Below are 24,993 nucleotides of genomic sequence, written 5' to 3'. Positions count from 1 at the left end.
TCCATCAGAATAGAATAGAATAGAATAGAATAGAATAGAATGGAATGGAATGGAATGGAATAGAATAGAATAGAATAGAATAGAATAGAATAGAATAGAATTCTTTATTGGCCAAGTGTAATTGGACACACAAGGAATTTGGTGCATATGCTCTCAGTGTACATAAAAAGACAAGATACATTCATCAAGAATCATAAGGTACAACACTTAATAATAGTCATAGGGTGAGATTTCACTCTTAAGGAAACTATAGTTAGAAAAGATAACTTTTCCCTCCTACTCCCCTTCTGCACAATCAGAGACTGAACTGCCAAAAGTGTTTTTCAGATATAATTTAGCTTGATGACAATTGGAGATACAGTGGAAGGGAGAATGAGAAACAAAGCTTTCTGAGGTCTTTTTTGTCAAAACTTGCTGAAGATGGGTTTGAATTCACCTATTCAAATTCAAGAGCAACCTGAAATATAAATAGTAACTTCTTCTGATCATTGATCAATATATTTCTTGGATATTTAAATTCTTTGATATCAATGTTCACAGCAAACCCATGTTATTCAGTGGAAATTCCAAGACTTGAAATGGCTAAAATTTGTCATTTAAAAAGCAGATAAATTTAAATAAATTCCTAAATTTATAAAGTCCAACATTCAGGACTTTATTGAGGACACAAAGCTTTGATTTAGGTGAATTCCATGACTAGAGACACAGGTGTCTGTTTCTAAACATGACAGTACCAAAATGACATATGTTCTGACCTCATGATACATGCTGTGAAAGTTTATATTTGGATCCTGCATCATGTAAAGAGCAGAATTTGTATCAAAACACTACAACACATGTTGCTTGGGATACCTACAGCTGCCAATAAAGGGGATAGTTCAGTGCATGAACAAGAATTTTTGTTTTTTAACATAAACATGTGAATTATGTGAAATTTTCCAGAGCTTATTAAATCAGAGTTTACACGACAGTAGTATTTTGCATGTGTCAGACGCCAAATTGTTAATACATTAGAATCAACTCTTTAGTTTTAGCCAAGATAGGAAATAAAGGAAAACTCGTGTTGCAATTCTAGTAAGTAAATTGTGGATACTATCATAACTATACCTTGTTGGTTTGTAGGGTGTAAATATTATGTTAAAGATCAAAGTCACAATTCCAGTTTTCAGATCTCGCTCTTTCTTTATCAAGTTTATTGCTACTGCAGATTTCAGCTGAGAATTCATTCTTTCAGATTCAAATTGAATTTCATACATAACGTCATCTGTTGTGGAGAATCCTGTAAAATCAATATAATTATCCAGGTAATATAAATGCATTTGGCTCTTTAAACAGTTTGAAATGTTAGAGATTTTAATGACCAAAGTAATTAAACAAGAAATACAAGTCAATTCCCCCAAGAATAGCTAAGCACAAACAAATTTTGCATTGCAAACCAATGTAAAGGTTGGTTACAATCATTTATGGATTTCTTCACATAATTTTTGTAGAAAAATGTCAAAACTGAAAAACCCAATACTCATCTATACAAGTATTATATTTATCAAAAAGAAGAAAGAGGAATTTTTCAAACGTAATTAATTATTTCTGAATTGGAAAAATATCATATTTTCAGACAGAGATAATATTTTGTATGCATATCTTCACATTGCGGTAAATGAATTTTACAAATACATCTTTTGCAGGATATTATAGCTTAGTTTAATGCCTGTGTAAAGCTTCCCAACAATGCCATAACGAACACATAATAAGAGCTAATTTTTCAATTTTTCAATACAGAAACTAATGATTTATTAACAGCTTCATTAGGCAAGATTTATTCGCAATTATTTCTTTTGCTTTGTCTATCTGCTTCTGAACTTTGCCCCTGTTCCTTTCCTCCCCTCACTCTATGTTATAAATCATGTTGCCCAATAAATACACCCAACTCAACCCAGCTACTGTAATGTGAGATCCAGCTTCACCGACGGTATGCGTGGAACAGTGACATGTGGTGAGGTTTATGGCTGGTGAGACAAGCGGGCAAAAGCCGCCTCTATGTCAGAGACAGCGGCAGGGCGTCTGACCGCCCTGCTGCTGTGTCAGAGATAGAGGTGTCCTGCCCCTATGTCGGACACAGCGCTGGGGCATCCGGACACCCTGCCGCTGAGTCTGACATAGAGGTGTCCCGCTATGTCCAAAAGCTCTGCTGCTATGCCCAAAAGCCCTGCCACTATGTCCAAAAGCTCTGCCGCTATGTCCAACATAAAAAAGTGCCAGCCCACGAGCCAGCAAAGGCGGGTAAAACACACACACACATACACCCCCACACACAAATTACTTACAATAATACAATTACTTACAAATTACATTAAATTTGAATTCCTCCCCCTCCCTCCGACCCACATACCTTTTCCAGCTGTTTCACAGAGGATTTCAACTCTGCTCTTGTCTGCCATGATGAAAATGTAAAAATGTAAAAGGAAAAAGGCAAGAGCTGCTAAGGTCAGGTTGGGTTAGCTGCTGCCAGAGTATCCAATGGATGACTCTGCTTAACTGTTTAAAAAAGCCTCTAAAAAAAGTGCCCTCTACAGGAGGAGGCGAGAGAACCACATGCCTCATCTACATAAGGAATTTTTCGGCTTTTAACCCTTGCTTAACTCTGCTTGAGTGATCATAAAGATAGTCTAAATGAGGCACGTGGTTCTCCTGCCTCCTCCTGTAGAGGGCACTTTTTAAGAGGCTTTTTTAAACAGTTAAGCACTAAGTAGAGTCATCCACTGTGACTCTGGCAGCAACTACCTCAGCCTTTTTCCTTTTACATTTTTTTTCTTTTCATGATGACAGTGGTGAGGCCCTGCCTCCCCTGCCTCCCCTGACTGCACGTCCCTGGCATGGAATGTCAACACAGAGAGTTGATATCTGGCTCACCTCACTTTTCAAAAGCAATCTGTGCAAGCAAAAATAATTTGAGTACAAGTATAGGATTCAAGGCTACATCCTCCCCCCAGGCTTGTTTGGATTTTTTTTCATGGAATATTTCTATAAGGCGATCAGCCTGGATATTTGTACTCTTTACCTAAGATGCCTCTGACAAGCCCTTCCACTTGATTAAGTACTGGAGTTGTCTCCTGTGCCACCTCGAATCAAGGATGAGTTGCACATCATAATGGGTTTGGTCCCCTATGACCAACATGCCTGGGGTCTCCCACGGTAGTGGTCTCAGAGTGGATCTGAGTGGACCATGGGTTTTAAGAGGCTACTATGGAATACTGGATGTATCCTCCCTAGCAGTCAGGGAAGCTTCAGTTGCACTGAGACTGGGTTGATGATCTTTACTATGGGGAATCATCCCACAAACTTTGGTTTCTTGCTAGGGAGTCTTAATCTCAAATATTTTGTGGCAAGGTAAACCTTCTCTCCCACTAAGAATGGTCATTGTAGAGCTCGGTGCTTGTCTGCTTGTTTCTTATAGGTTTTTGCTGCTTTAGCTAGTGCTCTTTTGACTTTCTCCCAGGTTGCTTTTAGCATTGACATCCAGTCAGTTCTCTCTGGAACTTAACCATGAACTGGACCCCTTTGTCTGAGATAATTCTTCGAGGTACTCCATGCAGGTGGTAGATGTCCTTCAGGAACAGTTTGGCCAGCTTGTGAGCCAAGGGTAGTCTGCTGCAGGGAATGAAGTGTGTCTGTTTGGAGAACAAGTCTATTAGACTACAAATTACTATGTTTCTCCCACTTTTTAGCAACTCTACTATAAAGTCCATTGCAATCTCCTCTCACAGCCTCATTGGCTCTGCTACTATTTGCAGCAGTCCGGGGAGTTTTCCCGGATGCCTCTTCATTGTGATGCAGATGGTAGAACTTTTCTAACTGTCCACATCTTTCCTTATTTCAGTCCAGAACTGCCTCCAGGCTAAATGTAATGTCTTTAGGAACCCAAAGTGGCCTGCTGGTTTGGCGCCGTGGCTCCTCTAGAGAATTAGGGTGCGTAGGGATTCCGGGATGTAGAGTTTCATCCCCTTTCATGCAAGGTCATCTCTTTTTGTCACAATGTGTTGGTTATTTCAGAACCAGGGGTCTGCTAGCAGTTCAGTTTTGTGTCTTGTGGTTAGGTCGCTTGCTAGTTGGTCTTGCTGGTCATGGTATTGTCATGGTGGTTATTTGGGCAGCTATTTGAATAAGGGGAATGATGACATCCACCATCTGCTCTCATTCACATTTGTACTGGTGTCAGCACTTCTTCATTGGATAATCAGGAAAGAAAACCACAAGACTCCATTGATAGAAATCAAGTGTTAGGGGAAAGTCTCCTGGGAGTTCTCAAAGCTTCCAAACTTTTATGGTCAGTCCACACCTCGAACGGGTGCTTAGCGCCCTCTAGGAAATGGCACCATGTGGCTAAAGCCCAACGAACAGCAAATGCCTCCTTCTCCCAGATTGCCCAACGCCTTTCAGTGTCAGTGAGTTTGCGAGAGGTGTATGCACAAGGTTGCAATTTACCTTGATCGTTTGTCTGAAGCAATATGGCCCTGACTACCACGTCGCTGGCATCAGCTTGAACCACAAATGGTTTGTCCATGTCCGGGTGCTTCAGAACGTGTTACTCGGCAAAAAGTCGTTTTAACTTCTCAAAAGCAGCTTGACACTCCATGGTCCAATCCAGCAGCTTGCTAGGTCTGGGTTTCGGGCCACCTTTGGACTTTAACAAGTTAGTGATGGGAAGAGCTATCTTAGCAAAAGAAGAGATGAATTGGCGATAGAAATTGGCAAAACCTAAAATTTTCTGCAACTGCCTGCGGGTACGAGGCGCCTCCCACTCAGTGACTGCTTTGACCTTAGCGGGGTTCATCTCCACACCCGCGTGGGAGATACGATAGCCAAGGTAGTCTACCTTTCCCTGATGAAATTCATATTTGGACAATTTGGCATAAAGCTTTGCGGCTCGGAGCTTCTTCAGCACTGTACGAACCAACTTGACATATTCGTCACGTGTTTGCGTGTAAATAAGGATATCGTCCAAATATACAATAATGCCTTTGTAAAGGTGGTCATGCAAAACCTCATTAATTAATTGCATGAAGACCGCAGGTGCCCCCTGCAGGCCAAAAGGCATCACACGGAATTGGAAACAACCCAGGGGACAGTTGAAAGCTGTCTTCCACTTGTCTCCCTCCTTAATATGGACTCTATAGTATGCTTCCCATAAGTCCAGTTTAGTAAAAATGTGCCCCTTCCCCAGCTGGGCCAACATATCCTTCATCAGTGGCAATGGATTGAGGTTCTGGGCCGAGACAGAATTCAAATTTTTGAAATTCACACATAATCTGAGAGAGCCATCTTTCTTCTCCCTGATCAGCACAGGAGCAGCCACCTTGGGTCTAGCTGGTTCAATGAATCCTCTTTCCAAGTTCTTGTCAATAAATTTCCTCATCTCCTCCATCTCCCTGGGCGACATAGAATATATCTGGGGTTTTGGAAGCGCCACTCCAGGCAAAATCTCGATGGTGCAATCAGTGGGTCTGTGGGGGGAAAGCTTATTAGAAGATTTCTCACTAAAAACTCCTCTGAGGTCCCAATATTCCTTCGGAATTTTCTCTTCCCCTTTGATTCTCTCCTGCCCCCTGGCTGCCAAAGTGGGGTTGGAGCCAGCAGGGTCTGGAGTCTCAACCTCCCTGTCTGGGGCTGCGCTAGTGCGAATGCGTAGCCACCCCTCCCTCCAGTTAATGCGAGGGTTCCATTTACGAAGCCAGGGGAGTCCTAAAATAAGGGGCCGGTCCATCCCAGGTGCCACAATAAAAGAGATCAATTCTTGATGGGTTCCCATCTTCATTTCTAGTGGCTCAGTATAAAAATGGGCTGGGCCCCCACCCGCAATGGAACCATAAATTTGGCAAAAAACAATAGGGGTTTTCAAAGTTCTCAACTTCAATCCCAGTTTTTCCACCATCGCTGGACTAATCATACATCTGGAACAGCCAGAGTCCAGCAGAGCTGAAAGTTTCTCCATCTCACCAGCAGGTGGCACCCTTAACTCAATAGGGATTAACATGGGGCCTTTATTTGAACTCACCCAACGATGTGAGGTGTCGTCATCAGATTCATCAGAGGAACTGGTGGTAACGTCCCCTTCCTCCTCCTCCGGCTGGAAATGCTGGGGAACATTCTCAGCAGTGCACACAGCCTCTCTCTTCTTCCCCAGGGCCTTGCCTGCTCTCCCCTCCCTCCTGGTAGGGGGTGGAGCGGTTTGAGCCAGTTTAACGCGGCAATTCATGGCACGATGGCCTTCCTTCCCGCAACGGAAGTAGGTGAAAGGCTTAGTCTTGCCGGCGAAGCTTCCCTTCCCTTCACTCCTGATGCAAACCGGGGCTTTTTGGGCTGAGGGGGGGGGGCGACCTCTCTGCTTCTCTCTCTTTCATGCGTTGAAGTCTGGCCAAATCTAACTCAACATCTGCTGCATTTTCGTACCAAGCAGCAACTCGTCGGGGAAGGTGTTAACGCACTGTTGGTAAATGTCCTCATTCAATCCCAAGGCAAACTGATCCAACAAAGCCTCTTCTGACCAACCTCTCATATAAGCTGACAGCTGTTGAAAATCCTGAACATATTCAGCCACTGGTCTATTTTCCTGCTTTAGGGCCATAAATTTCACCTTCCCGCGTTTCTCAATGAGCGGGTCATCAAACCTCCTCTTTAGTGCAGCCATAAAGTTAAAATTCCTCAGGAGAGGGGAATTGCATTGGTGTAAGCTGACCATCCAGTCACCCGCTTTGTCTTCCAATGAAAGTAAGACCATCCGCACTTTCATCTCATCCGTTTCTAAATCTGGGCCATAAATTTCCATATAATTCCAAATCTGAATGACAAATAACCCCAACTTCTTGGGATCACTGTTATATTTCACTGTTAAGGGAGGGACTTTTGCCATTTGGCGTCACCTGCCCCCCCTACTCTGGCAGCAGCCCTGGCTGGGGGGGGAGGCTGGTTCTGGGTTTCCTTGCTCCCAACCTCCCATGGCCTCTTCACCCTCCCTTAATCTATGCATGGAGTACCTTTGTTCAAATTCTTCCGCTTGCTCCCTTTCCATCGCTCTCCACGGGTCTTGCGCTCGGACATAGCTTCCTCAAGGAGCCGTTTTGCCTGGGACAATCTGTAATCTCCGACCCCAGCCTCCTCCCATTCAGCTGGTTTCTTTTTTGGTCTCCTTCTGATGACTCCTGCATCCAACTCTTCAGATTCCTCTTTTTGCCCAACACCCAAAGTCCATCGGGGGCGAACTGTAGGCTCTTCCACTCTTAGGCCAGCCAGCCTTTCAGTTAAAGATGGTTCTGCAGTTGCCCCTTCAGTCTCCTCTTCATCGCTCACATGCAAAGACATTCTTTTTCTTCTTGTGAGTACACCCCCCTCGGTAGGTTTGTAGCTCCTGGTGGGGTGTGTGAGACTTCGCTTAATTGTCAGCACTTCTTCATTGGATAATCAGGAAAGAAAACCACAAGACTCCATTGATAGAAATCAAGTGTACTTTTACTAATTATAAATGAACAGAAGCGTAGCAAAGCGAAGTCTGATTATTTAGGCGCGAAAGCGAATAATATATTGTATAATTCATTTCCCTCCCCTTGGCATCCCATGTACAGTCCAATCATAATTCTCCCAAGTGTCAGGTGTGAGATAACTTCGAAAGGCATCACCAGGATGGAATGCTGGTGCCGTTGGCCTTGGCGGGAACCCTCCTCCGCATGCGCAGTAAGGTGGACAGTTCAAACTCCAGAATCTTCCTCCAGCACAACAGTTAGTCCCCTCCCAAATACCATGCCCCCCCTCCCCGTTTCAATGGCAGCTGAAGCAGCAGCAAAGCAGAGGCTGACAACTGGGGCATGCGAAGGAGGGCATCAGCTAGAAAGTTCCTCTCCCCTGGAATCAAACTGGTTGAGTATTGTTTGGGTAATAGTTTCCGCAGGGTCCTGAGAGCCTCCAGATTGTTGTGCTCAGTCCAGACTTCGAATGGTTTCTGGCCCCCTTCCAACAGGTGTCTCCAGGTTAGCAGTGCCCATGTCACTGTGAAAGCCTCCTTTTCCCATGCGGCCCATCATCTCTTTGAGTCTGTGAGCTTGTAGGAGGTGTAGGTGCAGGGTTGTAAGTTTCCTTGGTTGTTTCTTTGGAGTAGCACTGCCCCCACTGTCATGTCGCTGGCATCTGCTTGGATCACAAAGGTTTGCTCGAGGTCAGGATGCTTCAGCACTGATTGCTTTGCAAACATTTCTTTTAGCATCACAAATGCCTCTTGGAAGGTTAGGTCCCACTGTAGAGGTTGTCCCGGATGAGATTTTGTTCCTGGGATCCCTGTCTTTAAGAGGTCTGTCATGGGTTTAACAATCTTCGCAAAGGAGGGGATGAATTGCCTATAGAAGTTTGTGAACCCTAGGAAGCTTTGTACTTGTCTGCGGATGGAAGGAGATTGCCAGCCTAGGACAGCTTGTACTTTGCTGGGTCCATATCTATTCCCTCATTTGACACTCGGTAGCCCAGGTAGTCTAGACATGCATGGTGGAATTCACATTTTGATAGCTTGACGTACTGGTTAGCTGCCAGAAGTTTTTCCAGTACTTGGCGGACCAGGGGTACGTGGTTGTTCATGGTCTCAGTGTAGATGAGGATATCACCAGGTAGATGAGGACCCCCTTGTAAGGTGCTTGTGCAGCACCTTCTTTATTAACTGCATGAATACCGCTGGAGCTCCCTGTAATCCGAATGGCATGACTTTGAATTGAAAGCTCCCTCGGGGGCAGTTGAACGCTGTTATCCACTCATCTCCTTCCCTGATCTGTATTCAGTAGTATGCTTCTCTGAGGTCTAGTTTGGTGAAGACTTTTTCTTTGGCCAGGTGAGGTAGCAGGTCCTTCATGGGGGGGGGAGGGGTATAGGTTGTGTACACACACCACATTGATTCCTCTAAAGTCCACACACAGCCTCATAGTTCCATCTTTTTTCTCTTTGAAGAGGACTGGCGCCGCGACCCATGGCTTTGCTGGCTCGATGAACCCCCTTGCTAGGTTTTTGTCTATGTATTTGTGCATTTTTTGAATTTCCTGGGGCTTTGTGGCATACAGTTTGGGTTTGGGTAGTTTTGCCCCAGGGATGATTTCCATGGTACAATCTGTCTCATGGTGGGGGGCAGAAAGTTGCACTCAGTCTCGCTGAATACTTCTGTGAAGTTCTGATACCTACTCTGCTATCCCCTCTATCTACTCTTACAAAAACCTCCAGGTTAAGATAACCTTTGTTGTCATGTCTTTACAGTGAGCACACTGCCTAGCATCTATTAAAAATGAAATGGTGTTGTTTGCTCTCTAGAGAAAGTATACATCTACTTTGAAAGAGCCAAAGCCAAGGTCATTTCCACGTTGCTTAAGAGTGAATACACTAATTGTGGAGCCTGATGAAAGAAGCCACACACACAGGTAAGCAAGAAGGAGCAGAGTTAATGATGGCAGCGAGAAGGCGCAGCCAACAGAACTGAGAAACGGGGAAGGTGGGGACGGATATAAACAAAAGAAAAGGTTTCTTAGTTGCCGTTCATCTTTTCTTCTCAGCCCTCAAGGGGCTTCCATCAAGCAACGCCAAGGGGGTGTCCTAAGGAAAGGAAATCGACTCTTTCAGCTTGACCCTCGTCATTCACACATCCACGCAGCCCGCGATCACTTCCAGGAGGCTGTGCCAAAGCGAGCCAGAATGAAAAGGCGCACCTATCCACAGGCACCCTCGACTCCCACCCACCCCCATTCCCCCTGAGGTTTTCGCACCTGCCGCCCCAAGGAAAACCTTTCAGCTCTGGCAAAGTGGTGGCAAGACCCTCTCCTGGCCGGGCTCTTCCCTTTCGCTCTTCATCTTGATGATATCGCCGCAGCTGCCAGGCACGGACGGTTGGAGGTAGCCAGAGTGGCGGTGAGGCAGTCTGGGCAGGTGAAAAGTGAGCAAGTGATGGAGGATCAGGCAGCCTGATCCTCCCTCGCTCCCTTGCTCAACAGGAACTGCTGAAAAGAGCGTAAAGTCCAATGGAGGCAGGAATTGTCTCGGTGCTCTAGGAACCCTGGGGAGCCCTGAGAACCTTCCTGCCTCGGCTGGACTTCGCACTCTTCTCCATGTGCTCCTCACAACTGCAATAGACATCAAGAAGTGGCTTTGGGGGCTAATGGGGCTTGGCTTCCAGCCTGACAGCCCCTGCCACTTCTGGATGTCTATTGCAGTTGCAAGGAGCATGAGAAAAGTGCAAAGTCCAGGGGAGGCAGGAAGGTTCTCGGCGCTCCTCAGGCTTCCCAGAACGCCGAGAACCTTCCTGCCTCCGCTGGACTTAGCACTCTTCTCCATGTGCTCCTCGTGACTGCAATAGATGTCCAGAAGCGGTGGGAGCTGTCAGGCTTTGACGTCAGAGATGAGGTTACATGCCAGCGGCAATCAGGCTCTGTTCGGACAGCTGGCCTTTTGCCATGGTCTTCTGAGTTCCCTCTCGGCACCCCCGATATTTAAAAGCAAGAAATGTCTGTCTGTAAAGTTTTCCAACAATGCCATAACGAACACATAATAAGAGCTAATGTTTCAATACAGAAACTAGTGTTTTATTAACAGCTTCATTAGGCAAGATTTATTCACAGACATTTCTTTTGCTTTGTCTATCTGCTTCTGAACTTTTCCGTTTCTTTCCTCCCCTCACTCTGTGTCATTAATCACATTGCCCAATAAATACACCCATCTCAAATCAGCTACTGTAATCTGAGATCCAAGACCGCCGACGGTATGCGTGGAATGTCAACACAGGGATTTGACATCCTGTCTATAGTACTCTCTATAAGTGCCAAATTCAGCTACAGACTCTCCATAGGCTGGTTGGTGCTTCAGCATAGGGATTAGAAGAAGTGAAGAAGTCCTCAATATATACATATACATGCAAAAGAGGTAATCATGCAAAAGAGACAATTGACAGTAAACAGCCCAACCAAAGAACCTTAAGACCACCACTCCAACACTGAAAGGCAAGCCACTAGAATATAATCTGAGAGCAAACCCCAATTCTTACTAGCATTTATGGTGTTACTGTACCTAGTTTGGGTAATAAAATCTCTGCAAGAAATCAGCCAAGATCAGAGAGCATCAAAGGCCCCTGAGTTACAAATATTCTCCTTTCTTATCTTTATCTTACGGAATAAAGAAAACAGGGCAAGATGAGGCAGGAAACAATTTCTTTCCATCTCCTGAATGAACTTTCACTGTGCATAGATTAGAAGTAGGTGCCAACCAGTATGAACCAGAGATTGCTCACTAATCACTTAATATATTGTATATATAATATGTATATTATATATACATATTAGCCCGTCAGGCCTGGGGATAAGTTTACTTTTGCCCCTCCCGAATGCTGAGTGAATGTTGAGTTTTACTGTTTAATTTACTTTTGTGCACATTTCTTTTTGTATTGTCCTACACTCCCTTTCCTTTTTGATTGTAAGCCGCCCTGAGTCCCCTCAGGGAAAAGGGCGGTCTATAAATGTCTAATAAATACCAAATACCAAATATACAACATTTATTTCAGTAGCTGAAAGTTGGACCAGGACTGCAGTAAGGAGTAATGCCAAAGATGGAAGTTCATAAACAAAGATTAAGTTTTGTATGAGAGCTCTTGGTTAAAATATTAGAATGTATTTATTTATGTCATATATAAAATCAGGATCTCCTCTATGCACACATGCACACTCTATCAAGTTATGAATACTATTTCCAGCCTTTGTCAAATTGATCAGTTACTAATTGTGTACTAAAGTAGTGCATTCAGAGTAGGATACCACTAAAGACTTAATAATTATTCCACCGCATAAAATGTAATCATGCAGATTCTAACATAAAAATAAATTTCATAGGAGAGAGAAAGAATGACATCATTTGAAATCTACCACACAGACAAAATTGATATTCCTTCAACAATCAAATCACTGTATTTTACAAAGACAATGGTTATTGAAGATCATGGTGTTCAAATATGTAGGTCTGAACTATAACTTATAATTGTGTTGTATATTCCATTTCTTTTAAAAATGGTTAGTTTTGTTTCTCCCATATACACTCACTATCTCCTGTCATTTACTATTTATTTTTGTTGAAATCTCTATTTTATAAACTATATTTGCCAAATACATTATTGAATATATTAATCATGAAAAAGCATTTTAAATAATGTACAACATATTAGTATATTAATGTCAGTGGATTAGCATTAGCATCAAACCACATATTATATAATGTCATGGTAGAAAAATAATGCAACTCTCAAGGTTTTGATGAAACAATAAAAAACAAAATACCAATCCCGGTTTAAATGTTTCTTTATCACATGGGTACTAACTGACCACCAAATTCTTGCAAAAGTGGAATAATTGTTGGAGCTGCTGCTCTGTGCTCCCCTCCACCTTATAAGCCAACCCCGTGAGCCCCACCCACCATCCAGTAGCCAATCCCTCCCCCATTTCCACTTTCTCTCCCCCTGAGCCCATCACCAGTGTCCTATTGTCATGCATATAGTCAAAGACTTCCCAAGCAACCCCCTCCCTGCTGGCCTGTTCCTCCATCCATTAAAGATAAGCTTCATTTTGGCAGTTTAACATGCCCCCAAGGAACGTCACTGATAATCACCGCCTCTGTAAGCCTTGAGTCATGTTTCCTGGCTTGCTCATAATAGCAGCCATAGCCTCAGCTGTTTGGCTGAGCTCCAATGCCAAGCCAAACAGAGAGACAGGCAAGGCTCCAGTGAGGCTCAAGCAGTCCAAGGGCTCCAGCAGGGACAATGAAGATTAGCTAAACAATGGTAGGAACCCAGCGTATCTATGTGGCAGCCTCGGACATCACAGATGACAAGTCTGACAGCAGTTTTATGCCATATATTAGAATGAATGGATGTATATGAAAGATGTTGAATGTGTGTCAGATCTGTGCATCTGCCATTCTTCAGGGAAAGGGGGGGGTGATATTTGTACTTTATTATACTTTGTATACTTTTATAATTTATTGCTTTCTCTCCTATGTATCCTGTAGTCTCTAGCCTATTGTTTTATAACTTTAACCTGGCACCTATGCAGGCTGGCATTTTCTCACCTTTTGGGGAATGTAAGGGGAGGGAGGGCTGTGTGGGTTGTATCACTCTAAAGCTAGCAGAGGATGACCTTGAGAAAGTTCCCTTTTCACTTTCTCAGAAGGACATGTACAATAACATTGTCAGCCTCTGCTTTGCTGCTGCTTCGGCTGCCATTTAAACAGGGAGGGGGGGCATGGTATTTGGGAAGGGAATCATTATGTGCTGGAGGAAGATTCTAGACGCTGGTCTGACCATCTCATTGCGCATGCGGAGGAAGGGAGTTTCCCGCCAAGGTTAAATGTCCAGCATTCCATCCTGGTGATGTTTTTTGAAGATATCTCCCACCTGACAGTTGGGTGAATTATAATTGGACTATGGACTGGGGTGCCAAGGGGAGGGGATTGAATTATGCATGATATTCTTTGCTTTTGCGCCTAATTAACCAGATTCAGCTTAGCTTTGCTACTATTCATTTGTAATTAGTAAAAGTTCACTTAATTTCAATCAAATGGAGTTGAGTGGTTTCTTTCCTGATTATTAAATGAAGTCGCACCTGACAATAAGCTGAATCTCACCTCGTACCCAACCCATAGCGAACAACTACCGAGGGTGGGGGGTGCCCTCATCGAAAGAAAAGAACATTTCTTTGCATGAAAGCGACCAGGAGGAAGACATGGGTGCAATGGCAGCACCATCTCTAACAGAAATGCTAGCCGACCTGAGAGTGGAAGAACCTGCCGTTCGTCCCAGATGGACTTGGGGTGTGGGACAGAAAGAGGAACCTGAGGAATTACAAACTGGAGTCACGAGAAGGAGGCAAAAGAAAAAGCCAGCTGCTGACTGGAGTGGCTCTGGAGAGGAAGACTACAAAATCTCCCACGCCATGAGGCTCCTCGAAGATGCATGGAGTGAATGCCGAATTCGAGAGAGAGATGTGGAAAGGGAACCAGCTGAAGAACTGGAGAAAAGGTACTCGCTGCATAGCTTAAGGGAGAATGGAGGGGCCGAACGGGGTGTGCACAAGAAAACCCAGCACCAAACCCCCCCTGCGACCCTGCGACTAGAGACATTCTGAGAGCAGGGGGGCGCAGGCGATGCTGGATGGCTAAGGTCCCACCCTTAAGTGTAAAATATGATGGAGAACCCATCAAGTCTCGGGTTGTTTATTATTCAGGTCTGGAATTATATGGAAATATATGGGCCTGATTTAGTCACGGATGAATCTAAAGTGAGAATGGTGTTAATGGCCTTGGAGAAGAAAGCAGCCGACTGGATGGTCGGATTACATAATAGTAACTCCCCTCTCCTGAGGAACTTTGATGACTTTATGGCAGCCATGAGGAGAAGGTTTGACGACCCTTTGACCGAGTGTCACGCTAGGCTGAAATTTACGGCCCTTAGACAGGGGAAGAAAACTGTGCCTGAATATGTGCAGGAATTACAGGAGTTGTTGGCCTATATGAGGGGGTGGTCAGAAGAGGCCTTGCTGGATCGATTCGCTGATGACTTGGATAAAGATATTTACCAGCAATGCATAAACAGACACCTTCCCCGTCGTTTGGAACCTTGGTATGAGAACGCTGCAGACATTGAGTTAGACTTAATCAGGCTTCATTGCAAGAAAGAGGGAGAAGTTGAGAAATCCCCCCACCACCAACTCCTACAGCCCCCCGCCCAAGAAGTGAGGGCAGGGGAGGTTTTGCAGGCAAACCCAAGCCCTCCGCTTGTTTCTGCTGTGGAAAGGAGGGGCATCATGCTGTGAATTGCCGAGTCAAGCTGACCCAGCCCGCCCCCCCCCCCCCCGGAGAGAGAGGAAACCTGAGAAGGCCCCAGGCAAGAGGAAGGAGGCTGCCTTCGCTGCAGAAAATGTTTCTCGACGCAGCAAGCCCCAGCTCGTCTGACGACACTGATGATGAGGATTCTCATCGCTGGGTAAGTTCCTGCTCTGGCCCTATGCTTATCCCGATCGAGCTTAGAGTGCCCTCTTCTGGCGCAAAAGAAAAACTTATGGCTCTATTAGATTCTGGGTGTTGCCATTGCATGATAAGCCCTGAAATGGTTGAGAAGTTAGGTTTGAAACTAAAGACTTTAAAAATCCCTATTGCTTTTTGCCAAATAGATGGCTCTATTGCGGGGGGCGGTCCTGCTAATTTTTCCACTGAACCCATCGAGATATGGATGGGTACCCACCAAGAAATAATAACTTTTATTGTGGTGCCTGGCATGGACTGGCCCCTTATTTTGGGACTCCCCTGGCTCCGTAGATGGAACCCACGCATAAACTGGAGGGAGGGGTGGTTGCAGATTCGGACATCCACACCCCCGGAGGGAAGAGTTGAAGCTCCAGCCTCTGATACTACTACCCCCTCACTGGCAGCCAGGGGGCAGGAGAAGATTGAGGGGGAGGAAAGAATACCAAGGGAATATTGGGACCTCAAGGATGTTTTCAGTGAAAAATCTTCTGATAAATTACCCCCTCACAGTCCCACAGATTGCACCATTGATATTTTACCTGGAGTAAAGCTTCCAAAGCCCCAAATGTATTCAATGACCCCTAGAGAGATGGAGGAAATGAGGAAATTCATTGATAAAAACTTGGAAAGGGGCTTCATTGAACCAGCAAGGCCCAAGGAAGCAGCTCCAGTATTGTTCAGGGAAAAGAAAGATGGCTCCTTCAGATTATGTGTGAACTTCAAAAACTTAAACTGCATCTCTGCTCAGAACCTGTACCCCTTACCACTGATGAATGACATGCTGGCCCAACTAGGGAAGGGTCGAATTTTAACTAAATAGGACCTAAGAGAAGTGTACTATAGGGTCAGAATTAAAGAGGGGGACAAATGGAAATGCTTTCAACTGCCCCCTTGGTTGTTTCCAATTTCGAGTAATGCCATTTGGCCTCCAGGGGGCGCCAGCAGTCTTCATGCAGTTGATTAATGAGGTTTTACATGACCATCTTTACAAAGGCATAATGATCTATTTAGATGATATCCTTATTTACACGGAAACACGTGAAGAACACGTGAAGCTTTTTCGCACAGTTCTGAAAAAACTCCGGGCAGCGGAACTGTACGCCAAATTGTCCAAGTGCAAATTTCATCAGGAGAAGGTTGATTACCTGGGCTATCAAATCTCCCACAAGAGAATTGAAATGGACCCCACTAAGGTCAGAGCTGTCACCGAGTGGGAGGCCCCCATGTACATGTAGGCAATTACAGAGATTTTTGGGTTTTGCTAACTTCTATCGTCAATTTATTCCCTCCTTTGCTAAGATAGCTCTCCCTATAACTAACCTCCTTAAGTCAAAGGGAGGGGCCAAGCCTAAACCTAGCAAACCGTTGGACTGGACTATGGACTGTCAAGCTGCTTTCGAGAAGTTGAAATGCCTCTTTGCAGAGGAACCAGTCCTCAAACACCCGGACATGGATGCACATTTTGTGGTCCAGGCTGATGCCAGTGATGTGGCAGTAGGAGCTGTACTACTTCAAGCTAATAATCAAGGTAAATTATAACCCTGTGCTTACACCTCTCGCAAATTGACCGACACGGAGAGACATTGGGCCATTTGGGAGAAAGAGGCTTTTGCTGTTCGCTGGGCTTTATCAACATGGCGCCATTTTCTGGAGGGCGCCAAGCACCCTTGAAGAGCATCCGGCGACTTCAGCTAGTCCAGAATGCAGCCGCGCGAGTGATCGTGGGTGCACCTCGGTTCACCCACATAACACCTATCCTCCGTGAGCTGCGCTGGCTACCTGTTGATCTCCGTGTGCGCTTCAAGGTGCTTCTTACCACCTATAAAGCCCTTCATGGTAGTGGATCTGGGTACTTGGGAGACCGCCTCCTGCCGATTACCTCCTCGAGACCGATTAGATCTCATAGATTAGGCCTCCTCTGAGTACCATCTGCCAGCCAGTGCCGGCTGGCTACTACGCGGAGGAGAGCCTTTTCAGTGGCAGCTCCGACCCTGTGGAACGATCTCCCCGTGGAGATTCGTACCCTCACCACCCTTCAGACCTTCCGCGCAGCCCTCAAGAACTGGCTATCCCGCCAGGCCTGGGGGTAAAGATTTGATCCGCCCCCACCCGAATGTTGAATGAATGTTGTTTACTTTTTAATTATGTGTTATGTTATATGTTACTGTTTGTATCCCCTCCCTATAAGTTGTTAGCCGCCCTGAGTCCCCTCAGGGAAAAGGGCAGCCTATAAATAAACTTATTCCTATTCCTATTCCTATTCCTTTCGAGGTGTGGACTGACCATAAAAACTTGGAGGCTTTGAGAACCCCCAGAAAACTTTCTCCTAAGCAGATGCGCTGGGCTCAGCATTTCAATAGATTCAATTTTACCTTGAAATACATTCCAGGAGGGAAAAACTTTATGGCTGATGCTTTGTCCAGACTCCCTCAGTACAGCTGTTCAAAGCTCAGTGTTGTCCAGCCTGTCATTCCCACAAAGAGCCTGGCTGCTCCTGTTGTTACAAGAAGTCAAACAACTTCTAAATTAGAAGTCACTGAGGACGTTCTTTCTATTCTAAAAAAGTACCTTACTGAGGATGACTGATTCCAGCAACACATGGATGAATGCACTATGAAAGATGGATTGGCTTGGCTTGGGGCAAAATTATACATCCCTGTGTCCATTAGAACTATTGTACTTCAACGGGCTCATGACTCCCGGATGGCTGGGCACTTTGGATTCGTGAAGACCCTACACCTCGTCAAGAGGCAATTTTGGTGGCCCTCACTGAAAAAGGACATTGAGGCTTATGTTGCTAGTTGTCCCATTTGTGCCGCTGCTAAACGCCCTCTGGGTAAGCCCCAGGGGTTGCTCCAGGCGGTGGCTCGCCCAGTAGCCCCGTGGAAGGAGATCTCCATGGATTTCATTGTTGAACTTCTGGAGAGTCAAGGAAACACAGTAATCTGGGTTGTTACTGACTTATTCTCCAAGCAAGTTCATTTCATCCCTTGCTCCAAGATCCCTTCAGCTAAATCTCTCGCTAAGATGTTCATCTCGCATACATATCGCTTACATGGGGTGCCCAATCACATCATTTCAGATAGGGGTGTTCAGTTCACCTCCCTGTTCTGGAAAGAGTTTCTGAAGCGGATTGGCTCCGCCCAGGGGTTAAGCTTCTCCCACCACCCTCAAACTAATGGGGCTTGTGAGAGGACTAATTCTGTGCTGGAGCAATATTTACGTTGTTTCATCAACTACCAACAAGATGATTGGGTGGAATTGTTGCCTCACACTGAGGTAGCTTACAACAATTCCATGCACAGCAGTACTGGTTTTACCCCTTTTCGTGTGGTGTACAGCCAAGATTTTGTGCCCATTCCTGAGATTCCTCGCGAGCAGCCGCAAGTGTCTTCGCTATCCGAGTGGAGTGATCACCTTCGGAACATTTGGCCTTTGGCTCTCCAGACTCTAGATGCTGCGCACCACGCTCATAAGAAACAAGCTGATAGGAAACGGACTAAACCCCATGAATACAAAGTTGGTGATCAAGTTTATTTATCCACTAGATTTCTTCAAACGACACAGAAGTCGAAAAAGTTGGGCCGCAAGTATGTTGGCCCATTTCCAATTGTCAAGATCATCAACCCTGTCTCCGTCCGTCTCCAGTTACCTAAGCATCTCAACCGAGTTTACCCTGTTTTTCATGTTAATCTCCTGAAGCCTCACCTCACTTCTTCCTTGAGAGCACCTCTTCCTCCTCCACCTGCTCCACCTTTGATAGAGGGAGAGCAGCATTTCGAGATCCGTGAGATTTTGGACTCTCGTAAGCGGCGGAACCGTGTCCAGTACCTGGTGGCTTGGAAGCATTTTCCCCCATCTCACACTGAATGGGTTGATGAGTCCCATGTTCGAGCTCCTCGTCTGCTCTGCAAGTTCTACTCTGCCTATCCTGACAAGCCCTGATTCTTGGACAGTCTGCTAATTTTTGTGTGTGTTCAGTTCAGTTCAGTTCACTTTATTTGTATGCCGCCCTTTTCCCTGGGGGGACTCAGGGCGGCTCACAGTTCAAAAGGGGTGGGGGAAGGACAAACAATTTACAACATAAAGCATTACATCATTTAAGAACTCAACAGTCATACAATTCGAGTAGGGGTTAGAATCTTTAACCCCAGGCCAGCCGGGATAGCCAGATTTTAAGTGCGGCGCGGAAGGTCTGGAGGGTGGTGAGGGTCCGGATCTCCACGGGGAGTTCGTTCCAGAGGGTCGGAGCAGCCACCGAGAAGGCTCTCCTCCGAGTAGTTGCCAGTCTACACTGGCTGGCTGATGGAATTCGGAGGAGGCCTAATCTATGCGATCTTATCGGTCTAGTGGAGGTGATTGGCAGTAGGCGATCTCTCACGATCGCTCGCGCGGCTGCATTCTGGACCAGCTGAAGTCGCCGAATACTCTTCAAGGGCAGCCCCATGTAGAGCACGTTGCAGTACTCCAGCCTAGAGGTCACAAGGGCACGAGTGACTGTTGTGAGGGCCTCCAGGTTCAGGTAGGGACGCAACTGGTGCACCAGGCGAACCTGGGCAAATGCCCCCCTGGTTACAGCTGACAAATGGTGTTCAAAAGTTAGCTGAGGGTCCAGGAGGACTCCCAAGTTGCGAGCCCTATCTGAGGGGCGTACAATTTGACCCCCCAGCCTGAGAGATGGAACACTTGGCCAATTCGTGGGAGGGAAGCACAACAGCCACTCGGTCTTTTCTGGATTGAGCACAAGCTTGTTAACCCCCATCCAGTCTCTAACAGCCTCAAGACCCTGGCTCATCACGTCCATTGCTTCATTGAGTTGGCACGGGGCGGACAGATACAACTGTGTATCGTCCGCATATCGATGGTATTTTATCCCGTGCCGTCGAATGATCTCACCCAGCGGTTTCATGTAGATGTTGAAAAGAAGGGGGGACAGGACCGAACCCTGCGGCACCCCATGTGTTAGGGGCCTAGGGGTCGATCTCTGCCCTCCAACTAACACCGACTGCGACCTGTCCGAGAGGTAGGAGGAGAACCACTGTAAAACAGTGCCTCCCACCCCCACCTCCCGCAGTCGTCGCAGAAGGATACCATGGTCGATGGTATCGAAAGCCACCGAGAGGTCAAGGAGCACCAGGATGGAGGCATGGCCTCCATCCCTGGCTCTCCAGAGATCATCGGTCAATGTGACCAAAGCGGTTTCTATGCTGTAGCCAGGTCTGAAGCCAGACTGGAATGGATCGAGATAACTGGCTTCCTCCAAGGATCGCTGGAGCTGAAAGGCCACCACCTTCTCAACAACCTTCCCCACAAAGGGGAGGTTGGAGACTGGATGATAGTTGTTTAAAATGGCTGGATCCAAGGATGGTTTCTTCAGGAGGGGTCTCACCACCGCCGCCTTTAAAGCGGGGGGAAAGACCCCCTCCCAAAGGGAAGCGGTAACAACTGCCTGGATCCAGCCTCGTGTCACCTCTCTGCTGTTTACAACCAGCCAGGAGGGGCACGGGTCCAGCACACATGTGGAGGCACCAACAGCTCTCATCGCCTTGTCCACGTCCTCAGGGGTAACAGCTTGAAAATCAATCCAGCGATGGCTTACCAGATTATCCCTTAGTGCCTCGGCTGGTTCTGCAGGATTGGAGTCCAGGTCCGCCCGGAGCCGAGCAACCTTGTCCGCGAGGAATTGGACGTAATCCTCAGCCCTGCCCTGCAGCGGATCGCCCGTGTCCCTCCTATTTAGGAGGGAACGGGTTATCCTAAACAGGGCGCCTGGCCGTGACTCAGCGGACGCAATCAGAGAGGCAATATGTGATCTCTTAGACGTCCTGATTGCTCGAATGTATTCTCTGATGCAGGTTGTTAAAAGTGCTCTGCTCGATTCAGATTTACTGGACCTCCAATTGTGCTCTAGGCGACTCTTCCGGCGCTTCATCTCCCGGAGTTCCTCAGTGAACCAAGGAGCCCTCCGGGATCCACTGCCTTGGAGCGGCCGTAGAGGCGCAATCCGGTTAAGGGACTCCGTCACTGCCAGGTTCCAGGCAGCAACCAGAGTCTCCACCGGACTGCGGGCGAGAGTATCAGGAATAACCCCAAGCTCCGTCTGGAACCCCAAAGGGTCCATAAGTCGCCTGGCGTGGAACCACCTGGTCGGTTCCTCCTCCCTACAGTGGGGGTTTGGTCTCCGAAAGTCAAGCCTCAATAGGTAGTGGTCTGACCATGACAGGGGCAAGATCTCGCTACCCCTCAGACCAAGATCACAATTCCACTGCTCCGAGAGGAATACGAGGTCAAGCGTGTGACCCGCTGAGTGGGTTGGTCCCCGGATTACTTGGGTCAAGCCCATGGTTGTCATGGAAGCCATGAACTCCTGCGCTCCATCAGAGTGTTCACCGAGCGAAGGCAGATTGAAATCCCCCAGAACCATAAGTCTGGGGAACTCAACTGCCAGCTCGGCTATTGACTCGAGGAGCGAGGGGAGGGCTGCTGCAACGCAGTTGGGAGGCAGGTACGTTAGCAGCACACCCACTTGACCCTTGAGGTCCAACTTCACCAGCAGGGACTCACACCCGCCAGCAGAGAACACACACTGTTTTCTCCCTTCCCCTTTCTCTCTTTCCTGTCTTGTTGTCTGTCTGTTTGTTTGTGTTCTTTTTGTTTCTGCAGGTCTGACCGCCCTTTTCTGGAGGAGGGCCAGATGTCAGCCTCTGCTTTGCTGCTGCCATTGAAACGGGGGGGGGGGGCACATGGTATTTGGGAAGGGAATCATTATGTGCTGGAGGAAGATTCTAGACGCTGGTCTGACCATCTCATTGTGCATGCGGAGGAAGGGAGTTTCCCGCCAAGGTTAACTGTCCAGCATTCCATCCTGGTGATGTTTTTTGAAGATATCTCCCACCTGACAGTTGGGTGAATTATAATTGGACTATGGACTGGGATGCCAAGAGGAGGGGATTGGATTATACATGATATTCTTTGCTTTTGCGAAGAATCCAATCAAATGGAGTTGAGTGGTTTCTTTCCTGATTATTAAATGAAGTCGCACCTGACAAACATCTTCACACCTGTGGATTGGCTGAATACACACTGGATTGCTGGGAGTGGTTTCTAATTCCTTTTATTCTACTTTTATGGCCTGAGGGAGCTCAGAGCCTGCTTTGATTTCGCCTTGTTTTCACTCCTGTTCAATAAAAAGTTCCTTTCGAGAGTCTTTACTTTCTTGAATAAGAAGGAAAAGCCGGGCCTTACAATGTGAGTCTTTCTTAAAGCAGGCCGAAAACCTCAAGAAGATTTCAGTTCCAGCACCATGCAGAAAAGTATCAGACTAGAAAGTGTGAAGATGTAAAGATGTTTATATAAAAAGGATTTTTGTGAAATGAAAGGAGCGATGCATTCTAGTGAAACATTATCAGGAGGGTTGCAAAAAAACCATCAAGGTGGGTCATGGATTTGTAAGTCTTGAGAACCAACCCTACTATTTGAATTCTACAAATGTAGAAACTAGCCAGATTTTAAGTTGGATATGTATCAGTAGGAATGACTGAGTGAAATTTGTAAGTCTGTATTTATATTTATACATATCTGGATAAAAAAATAAGCACCACCAAATGAGATTTGTAGTCTTCAGTGGTCTAGTTGGCATAATCCAGGATGGAATACTAAAAGTAATGAAGAAAACTTTTTGTTTGAAAAAGTTTAAAAATTAAGAAATGAGAACATTCAAGGTAACAGCTGAAAAAACTCCACCACAATTGGGTACTATTCTGAAGATGCCAGGCATGTTTGTGGAATAGTACAAATAAATATTTCATCAATAAAGGATACAACATGGATCCCTTATAATGGGAGAAAGTGATACATGTATTGGAAGTCTCTACCTGGGAAAATAATGAGAAATAGTAATAGATAGCATCACCATCACACAAGAATTATATTGAGAACACTGCAAATATAAATTTGCTTTGAAGGAAAAACCAAGTTTGCCAGTTGCGCAGGATGGCTGAAAGTTTTCTGCGGGCCAAGAAGCTAACATGGGCATTTGATGGATAATTTGAAAACTAGTTGGTAATGCGTATGAGTAGTCTGAGGTAGCACTGCAGAGGATGAAAGTTTTGGGAGATGGTTTAATTGCAGACAACAGAATGGTTTGCTGCAAGAATTCTTGATTGAATAAGGGTTCTAGAGATATTATTTCCTTTTAAATCTATCTTAATGGGAACAAAAATATCTGTTACAAGCAATGTAAAATTGGCTCAGTGCTGCCAATTTATTAAAATTAGCTTGTAATTCTGAATTGAAATAATATAGGGAAGCATAAGGGAGAAATAATGTTTTTTTTTACTGATGGGGAATCAGTTACAGAATAAACCACACTGGATACAGAGCATTCCCCTAGGTAGGGAGGTTTTGTAGTCAACAGTATAGAAACATGAGTTACAGTACCTTAAGACAAAGTATTTTATAAGATGCCTAATATATTGCCAGTTACTAAAAACAAACAAAACCAATCCAAAAAGGCATGTTTCACCATCACAATATGTTTCATCCCTAGCTCATAGATACATTTGAAGTAAATCAAAGGACTGTCAGACTTGTAGAAACTTTTGAATAATCTGAATCTGCTGTAAGAGATTTTATGCGTTAGGAAATACAGTACAATGTATCAAAATATTGATATATTTTACATCTGTTTTACAGACATTCACAGAGGGAATGGTAAAAATATTTATAGCTTGTACCATTTAAAAATCCAACAGAAGATCACCATGAAGCAAAATTTCAGCTTAAAAAATGATAGCAAATAGAAATCAAGACGTTTATACTATGGTAAGGTGACCAGATTTTCAGATTGGTAAAGAGGGACACCATTGACGGGGGGGAGGGGGGCTTGATTAAAAATTTTATATTTTGTCAAAAGGTCACAAAAGGCGATTACATGACCCCAGGACACTGAAACCATCATAAATACGAATCTGTTGCCAAACATCAAATTTTTGATCACATGACCATGAGGATACTGCAATGGTCGCTAAGTGTGAAAATGGTCGCTAGGTGTGAAAAATGGTCATCAGTCACTTTTTTCATTGCCATTGTAACTTTGGTCACTAAATGAACTGTTTGAAAGTTAAGGCTAGCTTGAATTATAATGCCTTATGCTAGTTTACATTTTCAAGAGAGAGAAGCTAAACTCCTTGTTAGAATTGAAATAGAAATGAGTAGAGTAGAGTAGAGTAGAGTAGAGTAGAGTAGAGTAGAGTAGAGTAGAGTAGAGTAGAATAGAATAGTTTATTAGCCAAGTGTGATTGGACACACAAGGAATTTGTCTTTGGTAAATATGCTCTCAGTGTACATAAAGAAAAATAAAATAGGGCTTCCTGGGGGAAGCTTACTGATGGTAGCAGCTTAACACAGCTGCTCCCGAATTCCTGGTCACGTATCTGTTTAGATGATCATCTACGTGACGTCTAACAGGTTTCTTATCCTTCAGGCAAGAAGGGAAGAAGATATAGTTTTGCTGGCAAATGCCCTTCGATTTTTGCAGCTTCTGTGTCTGCAGAGAGAGAGGGGGGCCAGCCCAAGGCAGAACGGCGTACGTGCTGGGAACTTCAAACTGCCTCACGCAGTGCAAAGTAAGATTTCACCCACTCAGTTCACAGTTTGATTTATTTGATTTTAATGCGAGCTGAGCCCGTTACGAGGTCATTAATTGTTTATCCAAATCCTAGCTTCATTTTTTTTACAAGATCTTCTTCTGAAAATCTATTTACTTAGAGGCTTTTAAAATGGCGCCGAGCCGGCTGGATTCTGCTGTAACAATGATTATCTTCCTAATCTCCTTGTTAAACTCTATAGAACTTTAAAACTTCAAAGGAGAGAGGAGTGATTTACTACCCTGCCTCACAATTGGCCAGCAGAAACTTATTA

The 24,993-nt window shown here is 45.4% G+C and overlaps 1 protein-coding gene across 1 annotated transcript in view; it reads right to left on the bottom strand.

Annotated features, from left to right (window-relative positions):
• CFAP47 (cilia and flagella associated protein 47) overlaps positions 1 to 24,993 on the bottom strand; it is a 583,307-nt gene that overhangs the window by 25,739 nt on the left and 532,575 nt on the right. The window contains exon 61 of the mRNA XM_087721802.1: positions 1,108 to 1,279. Coding sequence (XP_087577928.1) covers positions 1,108 to 1,279 — 172 coding nt within the window. The remainder of the gene's footprint in view (positions 1 to 1,107; positions 1,280 to 24,993) is intronic.

Source organism: Thamnophis sirtalis, unplaced genomic scaffold (assembly GCF_051295495.1).
Source record: "Thamnophis sirtalis isolate CommonGarterSnake01/CBP01778 unplaced genomic scaffold, rThaSir2_p1.2 scaffold_8, whole genome shotgun sequence".
Taxonomy (NCBI): domain Eukaryota; kingdom Metazoa; phylum Chordata; class Lepidosauria; order Squamata; family Natricidae; genus Thamnophis; species Thamnophis sirtalis.
The sequence above is the reverse complement of the archived record's forward strand: the minus strand, read 5'-3'. Positions and strand labels throughout refer to the sequence as shown.